At 33.7% G+C, this 16149-nt stretch overlaps 1 protein-coding gene across 2 annotated transcripts in view; it reads left to right on the top strand.

The window, feature by feature from the left end:
• Window positions 1-16149, top strand: part of RNGTT (RNA guanylyltransferase and 5'-phosphatase) — a 334258-nt gene that overhangs the window by 66852 nt on the left and 251257 nt on the right. For both annotated transcript variants that reach the window (XM_042939336.1, XM_042939335.1), the window contains exons 7-8: window positions 1431-1540; window positions 2744-2845. In XM_042939336.1, coding sequence (XP_042795270.1) covers window positions 1431-1540; window positions 2744-2845 — 212 coding nt within the window. The remainder of the gene's footprint in view (window positions 1-1430; window positions 1541-2743; window positions 2846-16149) is intronic.

Below are 16149 nucleotides of genomic sequence, written 5' to 3'. Positions count from 1 at the left end.
AACTCACAGACCGCGAGATCGTGACCTGAGCCGAAGTCGGCCGCCCAACTGACTGAGCCACCCAGGCGCCCCTATGCTTTCTCTTTTTAATGAGTATATATAGGATATAGCTTTATAAGGATATTACAGATATCTGAGTATCTCAGTCACTAAATATCTTGTGAACCTAGTTCTTATTCTCATTCTTTAGTTATTGTATTTAATGGTAGAATGGTCCTAAAGCAGAAGGTAAAAAGAGGTGATGGTGTCATATGAGAGGAATGGTACTCTTTAATCCTTTGGCTCTTGAAATCTCTAAAGTGTGCTTATTATGGAAAACAGAGTTGATGACATATAAGATAACTATAAAAAGTGATTCAGAATTAGGGGCAAAAAGTAGGACTAGTGTCTGCTGGATTACTCAGGACTCTTCCAGATTTGACAGGGACGTACATGGACTAAATACTGTGTTCTTTTTTTTCCTTTCCAAGTGGCTCGAGTTGCCAAATCTTTGCCAGAAGGTTGATCATTGCAGCTTGTAGACCATATTTTTTATTCCTTAATTACGTTAACAGCTAGAGTTGTTTTATGGATTTTTCTTGAGACTGATGCCAGCCCTCTTATGGGTCTGAAAGTAATTGTAACATGAATCTAGACTGTATTTTTAGTCTTTAAAATTTCCAGGAGTGTTCTTTATTTATTTCATATATAAATTCTCCATCTGCTTCACTTCTGTGATATTTTAAAAATATGCTTGCTATGAAGTACAATAAGACACTTTATGTAGTTGTGAGTTAAAGAATTTAAATTAAAAATTCAGTGATGAGTAATAGTTTTTCTTATATCCGAAGACTCTACCACTTTGTCTACTGTTACACTCTTATTCTAGTTTACAAAGGTATATATATCGTGGGTGTTTATCCCCTTAAAATCCATACTCCATCAGAGATATAGCTCCTCTTTCTGTCCGTAGTGAGAACTAGTAGTGAATGGTATAGTGTAGACCTGAGTTCAAATTCTGTTTTTACCTCTCAAATAAATTGCATTCAGTCTCATTTACTCATTTGTGAAATAAATACACTGTAATCTACTTTTCATAGCTGTTATAAGAATTAGAGAAAATGTTTGTAAAGTGTCAGATCCTTTGCCTACCTCTGAGTAAATGGTAGGTAAGTTGTTATTGCTGTTATTAATGAGTAATGTCCATTTGAGTACTTTGAAATATGATATAGACACTGGGCTATATATGTACATTGAAAAGCATATGCTGGATTAAGGAAAGTGAGTGTACAATCCCAGGGGGAGTTTATAGATCTTTCTGGAGCAGACCATTTCTGTTTCATATATTTGCTCAGACGTAAAAATAAGCAAGTCTATCTTTCAGTCTTTGGAAATAGATTTTCATTTCTAACAAAATATTTTTCTTCTTCTTCCTTTTTTTTTATCTTAAGGGTGCTATTTTCCTGGAAGGTGTAACTGTTAAAGGTGTAACTCAAGTAACAACTCAACCAAAGTTAGGAGAGGTACAGCAGAAGTGTCATCAATTCTGTGGCTGGGAAGGGTAATAACCATTTTAAAGTTTTAAGTAAAACTTACTCTTAACTCTGCAACATTTAACATTAATGCAAACATTGACACAGCTTCTTTGCTCCTTGAAGATTGAATGTTTACACAGAGTGCTTAAAAAGATATCAAGCAAGAGTTTATCAGATTTTTTTCAAGAACAGTTGAGTCAAAATTAGACTACTAGACAGTTGAGTCAAATGAAATGACTCAGACATGTCTTCTGAATAGAATAGAAAGTTACTTTTGTCACTATCCAGTATTTTAGTGTGCTTGATTCTACTATTGCTGATTAATGTTTGTATCACCATATCATTTTATTAAGGGAGAATAGGTGCCATTGAATGTACCACATTTTCCAGTTTTTCTGTAATCAGAAACCTGGGGGAATCAGTTTTATGTATATAAGTATATTTATATAAATATGTTCTGCCCCCCACCATGACCTGAAAATATCTATCAGTCATTTCATGGGAGGAGATTCAGGAGAGAGTTCATTGTTCTAATCTTTTGCTCTCAGGTCTTGTCTATGGTCATTTCTGTTGATCATTGCTGTCTGTGGCAGAGAATTGTAATACAGCTGGAACGTGATGAAACAGGATTGCTAATTGTTAAAAATTCTTCATATAAAGAACTTTTTGACTGGTATATTAAGATCAATTACCCAGAAATAATTTTAACTAAGAGATGAAATGAAGTAATAATGATTTCAGTGTTGTGTTAAACCCTTGCCAGTGTACTTCAATCTTGACCTATATTTCTCCTGTTTTGTCACTTCTGGGCATCTTTTGAGCAGAAATTTGCCAACCTTGTAGAGTTAATGCCAAGTTGGCAGAGTCATGATGGAGGAATATGAGGTCTAGAATAATGTACGATAATTAAGGCAAGCAAGATTGAAACTTCTTCCTGAAGTAAACTTGTAAACATACCTGCTTTAGCTTTAGATCATGAATATTAATATTTAAAAAGCCCAATAGTTATAGTATGTAGTGGCAATTAGAATCTTGTTAACTCACGTCCAAAATGTCTAGAAGATAATGTTTTGTTAGCATTCTTGGGAAAGCTGATATTTTTCCAGTTGACATTAATCTCATGATAGGGAGAATGTTGTGGTAAGTGTGTGACTAATGTGAGATTGGTTTAGGACGTATTGCTTTGTATGGATGCCAGCCATAATAGTAATAAAATGTTCTCCTTTAAGGTCTGGATTCCCTGGAGCACAGCCTGTTTCCATGGACAAGCAAAATATTAAACTTTTGGAGCAGAAGCCATATAAAGTAAGCTGGAAAGCAGATGGTACTCGGTAAGTTAGATTTCTAAAACAAATTATACAAATAATTCTAATACTTGAAGAATACTGCTTTGTTGGTAAAGAAGGTTTGTACTCTTGGAGTGTGAATTTCTGACTTGAACAGCAAAATAATCATGTTTCAAATATATAATTTTTGTTTTGCTAGTATTCTTAGTTATGTAAGTCAGTTTCTCTCATTCTGCTTCATTTTTGGTTTCAGACTTCTTTTTTATTAAAGATTGTATTTTTGAGTAATCTTTGCAGCCAACGTAAGGCTTGAACTCACAACCCCGAGATCAAGCATTCCATACTCCACCTACTGAGCCAGCCAGGTCCCCCTGCCCCCCAAATTCTGTTAGTTTGACATAAATCTATACCAAATTTAAGTTTGAGAGTGTTTTCTCTTGATGATATTGTCCTTTTTGGCATGTCTGCTGCCCACCACCTGTGTTTAGTGGTTGTTGAGCACTTCTCAAATTAACAGATGTGTTGTCAGTTTAGAATCTAAAAATTACCAAGTCTTTCTGATACTTTTTTCCTTCGAATATTTTGTTCTCTATTTTGTTCCTTCGGATATTTTTCTCTTAATTTTTGCTAATACTTTTTGTGATTTTTATACACTCTTGTGGGTGTTACAGTCTTACAACAAAGCTTATCTTCAGTTTGATATTCTTATGCTTTTAATTAGTATAAATTTTATGATCCTCAGTAGTATTTAACTTTTTCTATTTTGTAGTCCTTATTTTTATGGCATTGCAATATGTATTTTTTCATCAAATGTTTTGATAGTTGAAGTAATTATTTTAACAGATGTTAATATAGAAGTCCTATTAACTTTTTCAAAATAAAGACAATATTTCAGAATAATTAACAGAACATATATATAGTTTAGGTTTTTTTTTCCAGCTTTATTGAGATATAATTGACATATAACATTATGTAAGCTTAAGGTGTAGAATGTGTTGATTTGATACATGTATAGATTGCAAGATGAGTACTGTTAGCTAACAACTCCATCACTTCACATAATGACCATTTCTCTTTTGTGGTGAGAATATTTAAGATCTGTTGTCTAGCAACTTTCAAGTGTATAATACAGTATTATTTACGGTCACCACTATGGTGTACATTAGATTCCTGGAACTTATTTGTCTTGTAACTGGAATTTTATACCCTTGACCAGTACTTCCCCACTTCCTCTACCTTCTCAGCCCCTGGTAACCACCGTTCTAGTCTCTGTTTCTATCAGTTTGATTTTTTTTAGATTCCACATGTAAGTGCTATCATCTAGTATTTGTCTTCCTCTGACTGACTTATTTCACTTAGCACAATGTCCTCAAGGTCCATCTGTGTTGTTGTAAATGGCCGAATTTCCTTCTTTCTTATGGCTGAATAATAATCCATTGTATTTATATAGCACATCTTTATTCATCTGTTGATAGTTATTTAGGTTGTTTCCATATCTTGACTATTGTGAATAATACTGCAATTAAAAAGGGGATGCAGATATTTCTCTGAGATGCTGTTTTCACCTTTTCATTTTTAAATGTTATTTTGAAGATGATATAGGTTGCACTTAATTTTTGTAAGAAGCTTTTGAATGTCAAGGTGGCAGTTACACCTTTTGGATCATGTTATCTTCATCTACATTTTGCTTGTGGTGACCTTAAGAGATATCTATGAAGATATGGAGTGGGGCAGATACAACTTGATTTTAATGTTAGGTGAATATAATGACACTATTTCAACATGCTTTGCTTTTTAGTAAATATATATATATATATATATATATATATATATACACACACATACATACTTTTTTATTGGGGAATATATCAAAATATTTCCTTTCATTTGTCTTTCTTTGTTGGAAACCCATCTTTCCTTCCAACCTAGCATTTTCTAGCTTTTTGGGGGGGTGGATTTTATGAGTAACACAGGCTCATTAAGCAAAGTTCAGAAAATAACAAGTGAAAAGAAGAAACTAAGTGATTTTATCACATAGAGATAACCATCATCATCATTGTGGTCTTGATTTTGTTTTTTTTGTTTTTTTTGGTTATGAAGCAGTTGTATTAATGCTTAGTATAGTGAATCCAAATAGTTAAATAACAAGTATGTTTTACATATGTATGTTCATTTTTTCATATTATTTTGAATTTAAAAATGAAGTAAATTAAAAATTAATATTAATACATGGTAAAATTTTAAGCAATATAGATATATCAGATGGTAAATTTAAGTTTGCCTTGTGTGCTTCTAAGACTGTTCATTCTACAAGGATAGATTTATAAGGATAGATACAGCTAAAGATTCAGATACAGACAATTTGGATGATTCGTCCCTTCCATGCCCTCCTCCTTATGGATGTATAATTTTGAAGGATAAATAAAAATTGCCTGATTGCTTATTTTCAAATGTTAAAATTATATCTAATTTTTTTGGATTAGAATAAGTTTGGAATCTATTAAATTGGTAGTAAGGATTAGCAGAAGTTAAGTTGTTGATATATATTTTTAATAGCTATGTAACAATGTCTTAGGGTTTATTAATAGATATGTAGTATTGTAACAGTGTTACCTTTGTAACAGCTTCCTACCTCTGAGTGGAGAAGGAGTGAAAATGATGAGGTGCATTTCTCCAGACTTGATACTATAAAATGGCCCCGGGGATTTGGGAGTGAGGCATAGTTTTGATCTGATGAGTTTCATATTCTGGATATTCTTTACTTTCTACCTTGTCTTCTCCATAATATCCAGGCTGTGATCTTGGCAAACCTTGAGCAGAATAACAAAGTCTGTAAAATTTGCCATTTGTATTCAGCCATCCTACATTTATTTTCCCTCCTCTGCATTAGTATGCTCCTTTCCCCATGTCTCAATGCTGTCAGACCTATAAATGATTCGCTACAGTAATTTGAGCTAAGATGTTTTGAATGATAATGGAAATATCTTATTTCTCATGGACCTGTGCTCCACCAAAAACAAAAGGAGAACCTCTAAATATCTTTTTGAATAACTACTCTGTCTTGTGATGCTTTAATCTGTGAGGAAAAAATTTATGTGACATATTTTCTGGACTAGTGCAAAATCTTTCTTTGGCACAGTAGAATTTAAGGCCAATAGCATGGGGGAGGGACTTTCTGTGATTTATAGGGTGAAAAAACCCCTCGGAGGGCTGTAGAATGGTCTAGGAACCCATGGAATTAGAATAGCTGATCAATAGCCATGAGCCCTAGACTCCACTTTATGTATTCATTTATTATTTATTTTTTTATTTTTTTAAGTAGTCTCTACACCACTGTGGTTGACAGTGAGATTATGACCTTTAGATTAAGAGTTGCATGCTCTACCCACTGAGCCAGCTAGGTACCCCACTTTATTTTATTTAAAGCCATGTTGTGAAAGGGGCGCCTTGGTTCATGAGTTCGAGACCCGCTTTGGGCTCTGTGCTGACAGCTCAGAGCTTGGAACCTGTTTCAGATTCTGTGTCTCCTCCTCTCGCTCTGCCCCTTCCCTACTTGTGGTCTGTCTCTCAAAAATAAATAAACAGTAAAATTTTTTTTTTTTTTTTTTAAGCAGTCACACAAGTCTAAGCCACATTTATTTGCACATGTATAGTAATGGTAACAGATACTCCAAATTCATACAAATTGATAAAACAACAAAGTTAATCACTTGGTACACTTGTGTGTTATCTTGCTTACAGATTCAAGTGTAGATGAACTTCCTTCATTCTGTAAACTTTCATACAATACTTAAACAAAAACTCTTGAAAACACATATTGGCATGTTTCAGTTAGAGCCAACACAAAAGTTAAGACAAGACCACAAACTCAAAAACCAAGTTTAGAGTATACTTTTCTACCTCCCTCCCCTACAAAGTGATTATTTTCTTCAATAGATGTATATGCTATATCACACAAGTAGCCATGGAGACAAAAGAATGATGCTCCCATAATCATGAAGAAAATGCCAACCAAAGTATACTGTTTTAAGTTATCTACCAAATATATGATTTATATATGAGAAACAGGGGGAAACAGTAAAATTTTTTAAGGTCATGTTATGATAGGGTTAGGGACCTCTTTTTATTATCCTTATTCCCTAGTTTATTGGCTATTTATTGTATCTAGCAACAGTATTTAGATGGAAGGATCTCTGAAATTGAGTGTGCTATGAGACCTGGATAGAGTTAGCAATAAAAGGTAATGCCTAGGAATTTTTATTAGTCTGGACAAGGCCTGGAGGTAATAGTGACAGTTTTGACAGGAATCTGTTGTAAGTTCTAAAACATTGTTGAATAGGGACTATTTCCTTATTGTAAAGCCAAAGAATATAGATAGAAATACAGAATTCCTTAAAAATGAAACAGTGAGAAATTTGTATTAGTTATATAGGTAAATTGGTAAACACTAAGCCACTGCAGTCTCAGAAATAGGTGGAATCATTTTGTTTGATAGAAGATTTTATAATAGTGTGTCTTACATTTCATTAAAATCAGACTTTTAAAAATGAGATGTCTCCTTCTGTCAAAACATAGTATTTCTTTCTTCATAGCACTTTTCATTATCAGAAGTTACTTTTTCCTTTCTAATTATTTTACTTCTGTATCTCCTACTATATTGTAAGCTTCACAAGATTAGGGAGCAAGCCTGTCTTCTGTACCTTTATATCAACAGTGATTGCAAGGCATTATGCTAGTAGATATTGAATGAATATCTATTCTGAGTATTCAGAATAGTATTGAGTGTTTTATGCTCTTCAGAGATCTGTAGCTTCTATAGATTGAAATATTCTTATTTTATACTTTTCCTCTTTTTTTAATTTTTCTTTTTTTACATTTATTTATTTTTGAGAGACAGAGCACAAGTGGGGGAAGGGCAGAGAGAGAAGGAGACACAGAATCGAAGCAGGCTCCAGGCTCTGAGCTGTCAGCACAGAGCCTGACGCGAGGCTCCAACCCACAAACTGCGAGTTCATGGCCTGAGGGACGCTCAACCGACTGAGCCACCCAGGCGCCGCCCCTCCTCTAAATATTTTTCATGATCTTTTGGTTCATTGAATGGATTGAGAAGGGAAGAAAGAAGGTCATATTAGAAAAACCGTACTGAGGAGTAGAAAGAGCACAGAGATAGAAGTATACTGCTTAGCATTAAATGATTAAATGATTAAATGAAAGAATACAATACTTAATCAGATAGCATAAATAACGTGTGTTATATCTAGGACACTACATATAACTTGACCCATGGGAGAATTATACTAAAATCAAATTAATGTGTAATTTGTGATTAATGAAACCATGGCATTGTAATTGATAGTACTTGATAAAGGACTTGTAAAATGTGAATATATACATATTTCAGAGCTATTTAAGATTTACTGATATGTTTGTGCTTATAACTGATTTTTTTGATGGATATATTGCATAAATGTAAATAATACTACAGAATAACAGGTTTGAGTGTTCTATATCTAAAAAGCAGTATTTAAGTCTTAAAGGTTCATTGACATATTTGGAAATTAGAACCAACATTAATTAACACTTTTAAAGTTGGGAGAAAAATTAGGTGAAATGAGAGTATTGGAAGTTACTGTGAAACCGAGCTTAGCAGCTCTAAATAAGACTAATAAGAGAGACAACACATGTGGTTAAGAGTACATTGCTTTCAAGGAAGACAAGTAGCGTTTGTGGTTTGGTCCTCTTAACTTTGTATCTCCATGCCTTGCATAAATGAAGCAAATTTGAGCCTTAGTTTTCTCATATGTAAAATGAAAATAATATTCTTAGGGTTGTAAGTTTGTAGTGAAGTGTTGATATAAAGTGCATTCTAGAATAGCCCTGATATACAGTAGATGCTAATATATTTTTTAAAGTAATTATTGATAGGTATGTACTTACTGTCATTTTGTTGTTTTCTGGTTGTTTTGTAGCGCTTCTCTGTTCCATTTGTTCTTCTCTTACTCTCCTTACGATTTATGACTTTCTGTAGTGTTATGTTTGGCTTTTTTTCCTCTTTATTTATTGTGTATCTATTACAGGTTTTGGGTTTGTGGTTACCATGAGAATCCTATCCTGAGATTATAGCAGTCCATATTAAGTCGTTGGCCACTTAAGTTTGAACACATTTTAAAAGAACTTTTTTACTTTTTCCTCCACATTATATATATGTTGTCATACTTTACATCTCTTTTTTTCATAATTTTTCATCTAATTAGGGCCCTTTCTTTTCCACCTTAAAGAAGTTCCTTTAACATTTCTTGTAAGGCCCTTAGTGGTGGATGAACTCCTTTACCTCTTGTTTGTCTGGGAAACTCTTTATCTCTCCTTCAATTCTGAAAGATAACCTTACCTTGTAGAGTATTCTTGGTTGTAGGTATTTTTTATCTCTTTGAATATATCATGCCACTCCCTTCTGACCTACAAAGTTTCTGTTGAAAACTTAGCTAATAGCCTTATGGGCTTTCTCTTGTACATAACTTTTTGCTTCTGTATTGCTGCTTTTAAAATTCCTTAATCTTTACATTTTAATTACTCTGTGTTCTGATGTGGACCTCCTTGGGTTCATCTTGTTTGGAACTCTCTGTGCTTTATTAACTTGGATGTATGTTTCCTTCCCCAGGTTAGGGAAGTTTTCAACCATTATTTCTTCAAATAAGTTTTCTGACCCCTTTTCTCTCTTATTCTGAGACCCCTATGATGCGAGCTAATGCATTTTTAAAATGAAACCTGTATTAACAAATAATTCTTGATATATTTGGGCATAACCTATTTTGGGGTGTATGTGTGCACACATGTATTGTTGTCAAGAAATCATAAAATTGGAAGGAAAGAACACTTTTACCCTGTAAAAGGCCACATAACATAGTGACTGAGATAACAGACTGTGGAACCAAACTGCCCAGGTTGAAATTTTGGTTCATCGTGTTACTACCTTTGTGATCACACTTTCCATGTTTGTAAAATGGAGGTTATACTAAAATCAGTTCTTTGGTTTTGTGATAATTAATTGAGTTAACATATGCAAAATAGTTTTTAATTGTGCCTGGTATTTTGCCTTCACTGCTGTTATTCTTCTTGTAGAAGGGAAGCTATTTTACCCAAACTGTTAAATATGTAAAAGTTTTATATTGTGTTTCTGAGCTACTTTATGTAATCTAGTACAGTGTTTATATTTTTCTTGGAGGTTTGTGTTGAGATCCTTTCATTTTATTTTCCAAATTGTTTTTAAAATTTCCACATACACCATTCAAATGAAAGTTCATTAAAACATGTAGCCTCTTTCAAATTTATGTAGGATCTTTGTTTAATATTTTGTTTCATACATGTTTAAATATTAGTGTCCAACTAATACTTAAAATGGGAAAAACATTTAAAACTGAGGGTTTTAAATCCCCTCCCACCCCCACAGGGGGATTACTGCTCTGAATAGGACTTTTGTTATTCATTGCTTCATTATTAGAGAAACTGAACCAATTCACTGTGCCAAAAGCAGACATAAACTTTTTCCACATGGCTTACAACATTATTGCTTTATTTTTGTCAATGTAGTTGAGTTATAATTTATATGCAGCATATAGTTCATTGAATTTTGACAGACATATACCTCCATGAAATCACTGCCATAATCAAGATACAGATCATTTTATTATCCTAAATGTTTTCTCCTGTCCTTTTTGTTTTAAGTTTATTTATTTAGAGAGAAAGGAAGAGAGAGAGCTAGTGAGTGCACATGGGGGAGGGGCAGAGAGAGAGAATCCCCAAGCAGGTGCACCCCTCCTGTCCTTTTATAGTCAATCCCTTTTGCTGCCACTAGCCCTAGTCAGCCAGCTTCTGTCATTACAGATTGCTTTGCATTTGCTAGAATTTTATATACATGGAATCACACAATGTGTACTTTTTTGTGTCTGACTTTATTCTTTCAATATAATGAATTTATAACGATTCTAAAACTCTGTTAGTATGTATAATAACAATTTGTTCCTTTTTAATGGAGTCTTACTATAGTATATGGATATACTATATCCCTATTCACCTGTGATAGATATTTGGGATGTTTCTGGTATTTGGCCATTTTAAATGAAGTTGTAAACATTTGTGAGTATGTACGTCTGTGTAGACATGTTTTCATTTACATTTTTTTATGGTTTATACTTTTGATGTTTCTAAAAAATATTTGCTTTCTTCAAGGCTGCAGGATTTTTCTTAATGTTTTTTTCCTAGAAATTTTATACACTGGGGCTGTGATACATTTTGAGTTAATTTTTGTATATGTGTTAGGTGAGAGTCAATGTTAATTTTTTTCCCAATGAAAATCAGTCGTTCTAGTATCATTTATTGGAAAAGACCATCCTTTTTCCATTTAATTGTCTTGGCACATGTGTTATAAATCAATTTACTGTATAGCTGTTGTATTTACTGTTTCATTGATCTATGTGTCTATCCTTACCGTAATGTCTTGAATTCTTTAGGATTATAGCAAGTTTGAAAATCGGGTAGTATAAGCCTTCCAGCATTGTTGTTGTTTTTTAAAAGTTGTTTGACTGTTCTAGATTGTTTGCATGTTCTTTAAATGTGAGAATCCACTTTTTAGTTTTTCTGAAAAAGCCTGCTAGAATTTTCATTTGATTTGCATCTAATCTGCATGTACCAGTACTGAATGTTCCAACCCATCAACTTGGTATATCCTTCCATTTATTTAAGTCCTCTTCTGTTTCTCTGTGTAGTGTTGTATAGCTTTCACTATAGAGATCTCACATGTCTTTTGTTAAAATTTTAAAAAAGAACCTATGTTTTTATATTGTAATTAACTGCCTGTTTGCATGTGGCCCTGAAAGGAGGCCATTAAACTTGGAAATCATTACTTGGAAATTTAAATGGAAATGCCTAATACCTACTGACTTTGAAAGGAGGTTCCTTGCTTTGAATTCAGAAGTACCATCTCACCCATGGCAAGTAGTTCCATGAGGACACTAATCATTTGTGCATGTTGATATTGTACTAGCAATCTTGCTGAACCCTCTTGTTCACTAACTCACTATGTTTTCTAATAGTGTGACTATAGATTTTTTGAATTTCCTGTGTATGTCATATCTGGAAATATTTTCTGTTTTCATTCAGTCTTATAATCAGTACTTGTATGTTATGGTATTAGACATCTAGACAATGCAAAATTATATGGTATTGGGTAATCTTGTCATGTTTCTAACTTTAGCAGGAACAGTTCTCAGTTTTAGTATTAAATATGATATTTGCTGTAGGTTTTACTATATAGCCTTGATCTAGTTAAGAAAATTACTATTCCTGGTTTGCTAAGAATTTTTATCATCATTGAATTTTATTGTATGCATTTTTAGTGTTTATTGAGATAAGTCATATGAGTTTTTACCTTTAATCTGTTAATTTACTTAGTAGTGAATTAAACTGATAGATTTTCTGAAGTTGAACTACTTCTCCAACATCATGTTGGATTCAATTTGATGGTTTTTTGAATTTATGTTTGTAAGTGACATGGATCTGTATGTTTTTGTACTGTCTTTGTGTGGTTTTGGTACAAAGCTTGTACCACTCTTTTAAAATGAATTGGAGAGCTTTTCTTCTTGTTATATGTCTAGATCATTTATATAAGTCAGAGAAGATGTGTTATTCTTATTAAAGTTGTAAGAATTAAAAGAGGTAATAACTTTAAACCAGTTAGTATACTGCTTAGCATTAAGTGATTAAATGAAAGAATACAATGAAAGAATACAATACTTAATCAGATAGCATAAACAAAGTGTGATACGTCCAGGGAACTACTACATATAACTTGACCCATGGGAGAATTTCAAGGGTAGATCTAAATCAGTATTGGTCATAGTGGAGATGCAGAGAAGGTGAGGGTCTGTTACAGTTGGGTGGAAATCCAGTATCAGGAGAAGTGATATCAGGGTATTGCAGATACAGTTGGAATTGAACTGTTGTGTAATTATGAAATTCTGCCTTTTCACAGATCCTGTAGAATATTCTGGTAAAGGTAATAAGAACTTTTATAATAGAATTTCTCTGTAATTTGTAATGCAATAAAGAGAAATGATCTGTCTTTAAAATTCATTCATTCAAAATTAATTCAGTGTCTGTTAAAAAATTATGAAGATATAGAACTATGTCAAAATTTTAGAATTAATCTCATGTTTTATTTTCCCTTCCCCTTCAAATTTTATTTTCTTTTTAATCTAGAGATTAAATAGTATAAATTTAATTTGAACTAGTTGTGAATCGTTATCTAGGTAAAAACCAAATTCTTATTCTTATTCTTATTTTATTTTTGAGAGAGCACAAGTGGGGGAGGGGGAGAGAGCGACAGAGGGAGACACAGAATCTGAAGCAGGGTCCAGGCTCTGAGCTGTCAGCACAGAGGCCAGCGTGGTGCTCAAGCTTACAAACTGTGAGATCATGGCCTAAGCCAAAGTTGGATGCTTAACTTGCTGAGCCACCCAGGCATCCCCAAATTATTTTTTTGTAACTACTATTGTCACATAGGTAGCAAAGTCAAAGGTAATAACTCACACTATGTTGACAATAGAAAAAGGGCAAAGTTATGGAATGATTTGTAATAGATAAGCAAAAGTCTTCTTATGAATTAATCATGATGAAGGCAAGCTCCATGAGGGCTGGATTTTTATCTTCTTAAAAAAAAATGAATTATTTATTCTCTCTGCCAAATAGATTTCTTTTGTTTTTAATAAGGTCTACACCCAATGTAGGGCTTGAACGCACAACCCTGAAATCAAGGGTTGCATGCTGTACTGACTGAGCGAACCAGGTGCCCCAGGATTTTTATTTTTTTTAACCAGTGTGTCCTCAGTGCCTAGAATAGTGCCTGGCACATGGTAGGCACTTAATAAATATTTATTGAATGAATTGGTCTGTGAAAAGCTGCTAATGTCTTCACATGAAAGATAAGGGAAACATAGTGATTGTGAAATTCTTTAATTTTGATTTATCTTAGAGAGTGAGCGTGAGTGGAAAGGAGGGGTAGAGGGTAAGAGGATCTTTTTTTTTGTTTTTTTAAATGTTTGTCTCTCAACAGTAAATGGAGTGCGAGTGGGGGAGGGGCAGAGAGAGCTGGAGACCCAGAATTTGAAGCAGGCTCCAGGTTCTAGGCTCTGAGCTGTCAGCACAGAGTCCAATGCAGGGCTCCAATTCAACAAACTGCGAGACCATGACCTGAGTCAAAGTCGGACGCTTAACCAACTGGGCCACTCAGGCGCCTCAGAGGGAGAGAGAATCTTAAGCAGGCTCCTTGGTGCTCGGTCCCACGACCCTGGGATCATGACCTGAGCCAAAATCAAGAGTCTGATGCTCAACCAACTGAGCTACCCAGACAACCCATTAGGATAGAATTTAAAGCTACATAGACTTAAGAAAGAAACAGCTACTTTTGTTTGGATTTATGTAATGTAGGATGATCTGTTATTTCCATAGAGTTGTAAAAGGATTAAATGAAGTAATTAAAACACTTAACATTCAGTAGTCAGTAGAGAAAAGATAGCTATATATGCATATACTTATCTTCTGACTTACATATAATATACACATACATACAAGCATACACTGCTTTAAGAAAAATTGAATTTATAAGGTAAATGTGGGACTTGGATTACAAGGAAAATTTTTGCAGGAATTAAAAAGCCACTTAGGCATTTATGGAAATGTAATTTATAGTCAGCTTTTTATAACACATCTATTTAAGTAAGCGAGATACATTTACATAATGTTTCTTGGAGGAAATTGTAGACAGATTCATTCTTTCTGAACCCTGGTCTGGGAATCTCCTTTTTTCATCCATTCAGAAATTATATTGAAAACTCATACCTCCAGGGCTCTCTGTCTAGTGCCAAATGGATCAGGAGTGCTTAAGACAGGATCCCCAGTTTTAAGTTTTCATCTAATTCAAGGTTTAGCAAATGTTTTTTGCAAGGGCCTGATAGTAAATATTGTTAGCTTTGTGGACCATGTTATTCCTGCCTCAACTATCTCAGCGTGGCCCTTGTAGCACAAAAATTCATTTGTTTACATACACAAATGAATGTAACTGTGTTCCAGTAAAACTTTATTTACAACAACAGGTAGCAGGCCACATTGGACCTTTGGATCAAAGTTTGCCAATCCATGATCGAATACATTCTCCTTACAACTCAAATGTGCTTTCCTTTCTTTATAAGAAAGTGTAAAAGTGAGCTTAAAGTAGGAAAACCTACATTTAATACAAAAGTATTTTTGTTTTAAAATTTGCTTCAGTAAATTATAAAAGTTGAAAAAAGTTTTCTTCCCGGGCGCCTGGGTGGCTCAGTTAAGCGTCCGACTTCGGCTCAGGTCATGATATCACCGTCCGTTGAGTTTGAGCCCCACATCAGGCTCTGTGCTGACAGCTCAGAGCCTGGAGCCTGCTTCGGATTCTGTGTCCCCCTCTCTCTCTGACCCTCTCTCGTTCATGCTGTGTCTCTCTCTGTCTCAAAAATAAATAGACATTAAAAAAAAATTAAAAAAGAAAAAAGTTTTCTTCCTGTTAATAGTAAGTCATTGGTAAGCCCCTGGTACTTTGACAAGATGTTTTATGTAATGTAGGTAACTCAGGAAATGTATAACTTTAAAAGAAAATCAAGCCTTTTTTTCCCATAAAAATCACATTCCATGCCTTTGTTATAATAGAGTCCTCCATGTATGGTGATGCTCTATATGTCCTAATAATGTACTTAGTGACTTACAGAAATAGCTATTGTATGGATAAACTAATTATAATATGTTCAGGCAATTTCTGTATTTGCTGCTATAAGGATTTTATACAGAACAGTGTAATTACCCCAGGTAGTTAGTAGCTTGCTTGGATCCTTTGATATGTATCTCATTAATGATGTTTGTAGCAGATGTTTATTCTAATGACTGGAGCTGAATGTTCAGACAGGAACAGTGAGGATAAGGTAATGAAACGCTAGACTAGAAAAGTCTGACATGCTGAGAAGAATATCAAAGAGGTTTCAGATGTCTCTGGAATAATTTTCAGTGAACTACAAACAAAAACCAAAATATGTTTTATGTTATTTAGGAACAAAATGAGTAAATCAAATTATGATCAATTAAGTAATGTGTATACTACTTTAATTTAGATTTGTTCACTGAGCTATTTTTCATTTCCACTTGAGGGAAGGGATTAGAGCAAATACTAATTTGCTTTAGCTCCTTTTTTTTTTTTTTTTGACTGCAAAGCAAATTGTTCCTTATATGTAACATAAGAACCTTGAATGTTAGTATTAATAAGAATTTATCTCTTA

This window comes from Panthera leo, chromosome B2 (genome assembly GCF_018350215.1).
Source record: "Panthera leo isolate Ple1 chromosome B2, P.leo_Ple1_pat1.1, whole genome shotgun sequence".
NCBI classification, from domain to species: domain Eukaryota; kingdom Metazoa; phylum Chordata; class Mammalia; order Carnivora; family Felidae; genus Panthera; species Panthera leo.
The sequence above is the reverse complement of the archived record's forward strand: the minus strand, read 5'-3'. Positions and strand labels throughout refer to the sequence as shown.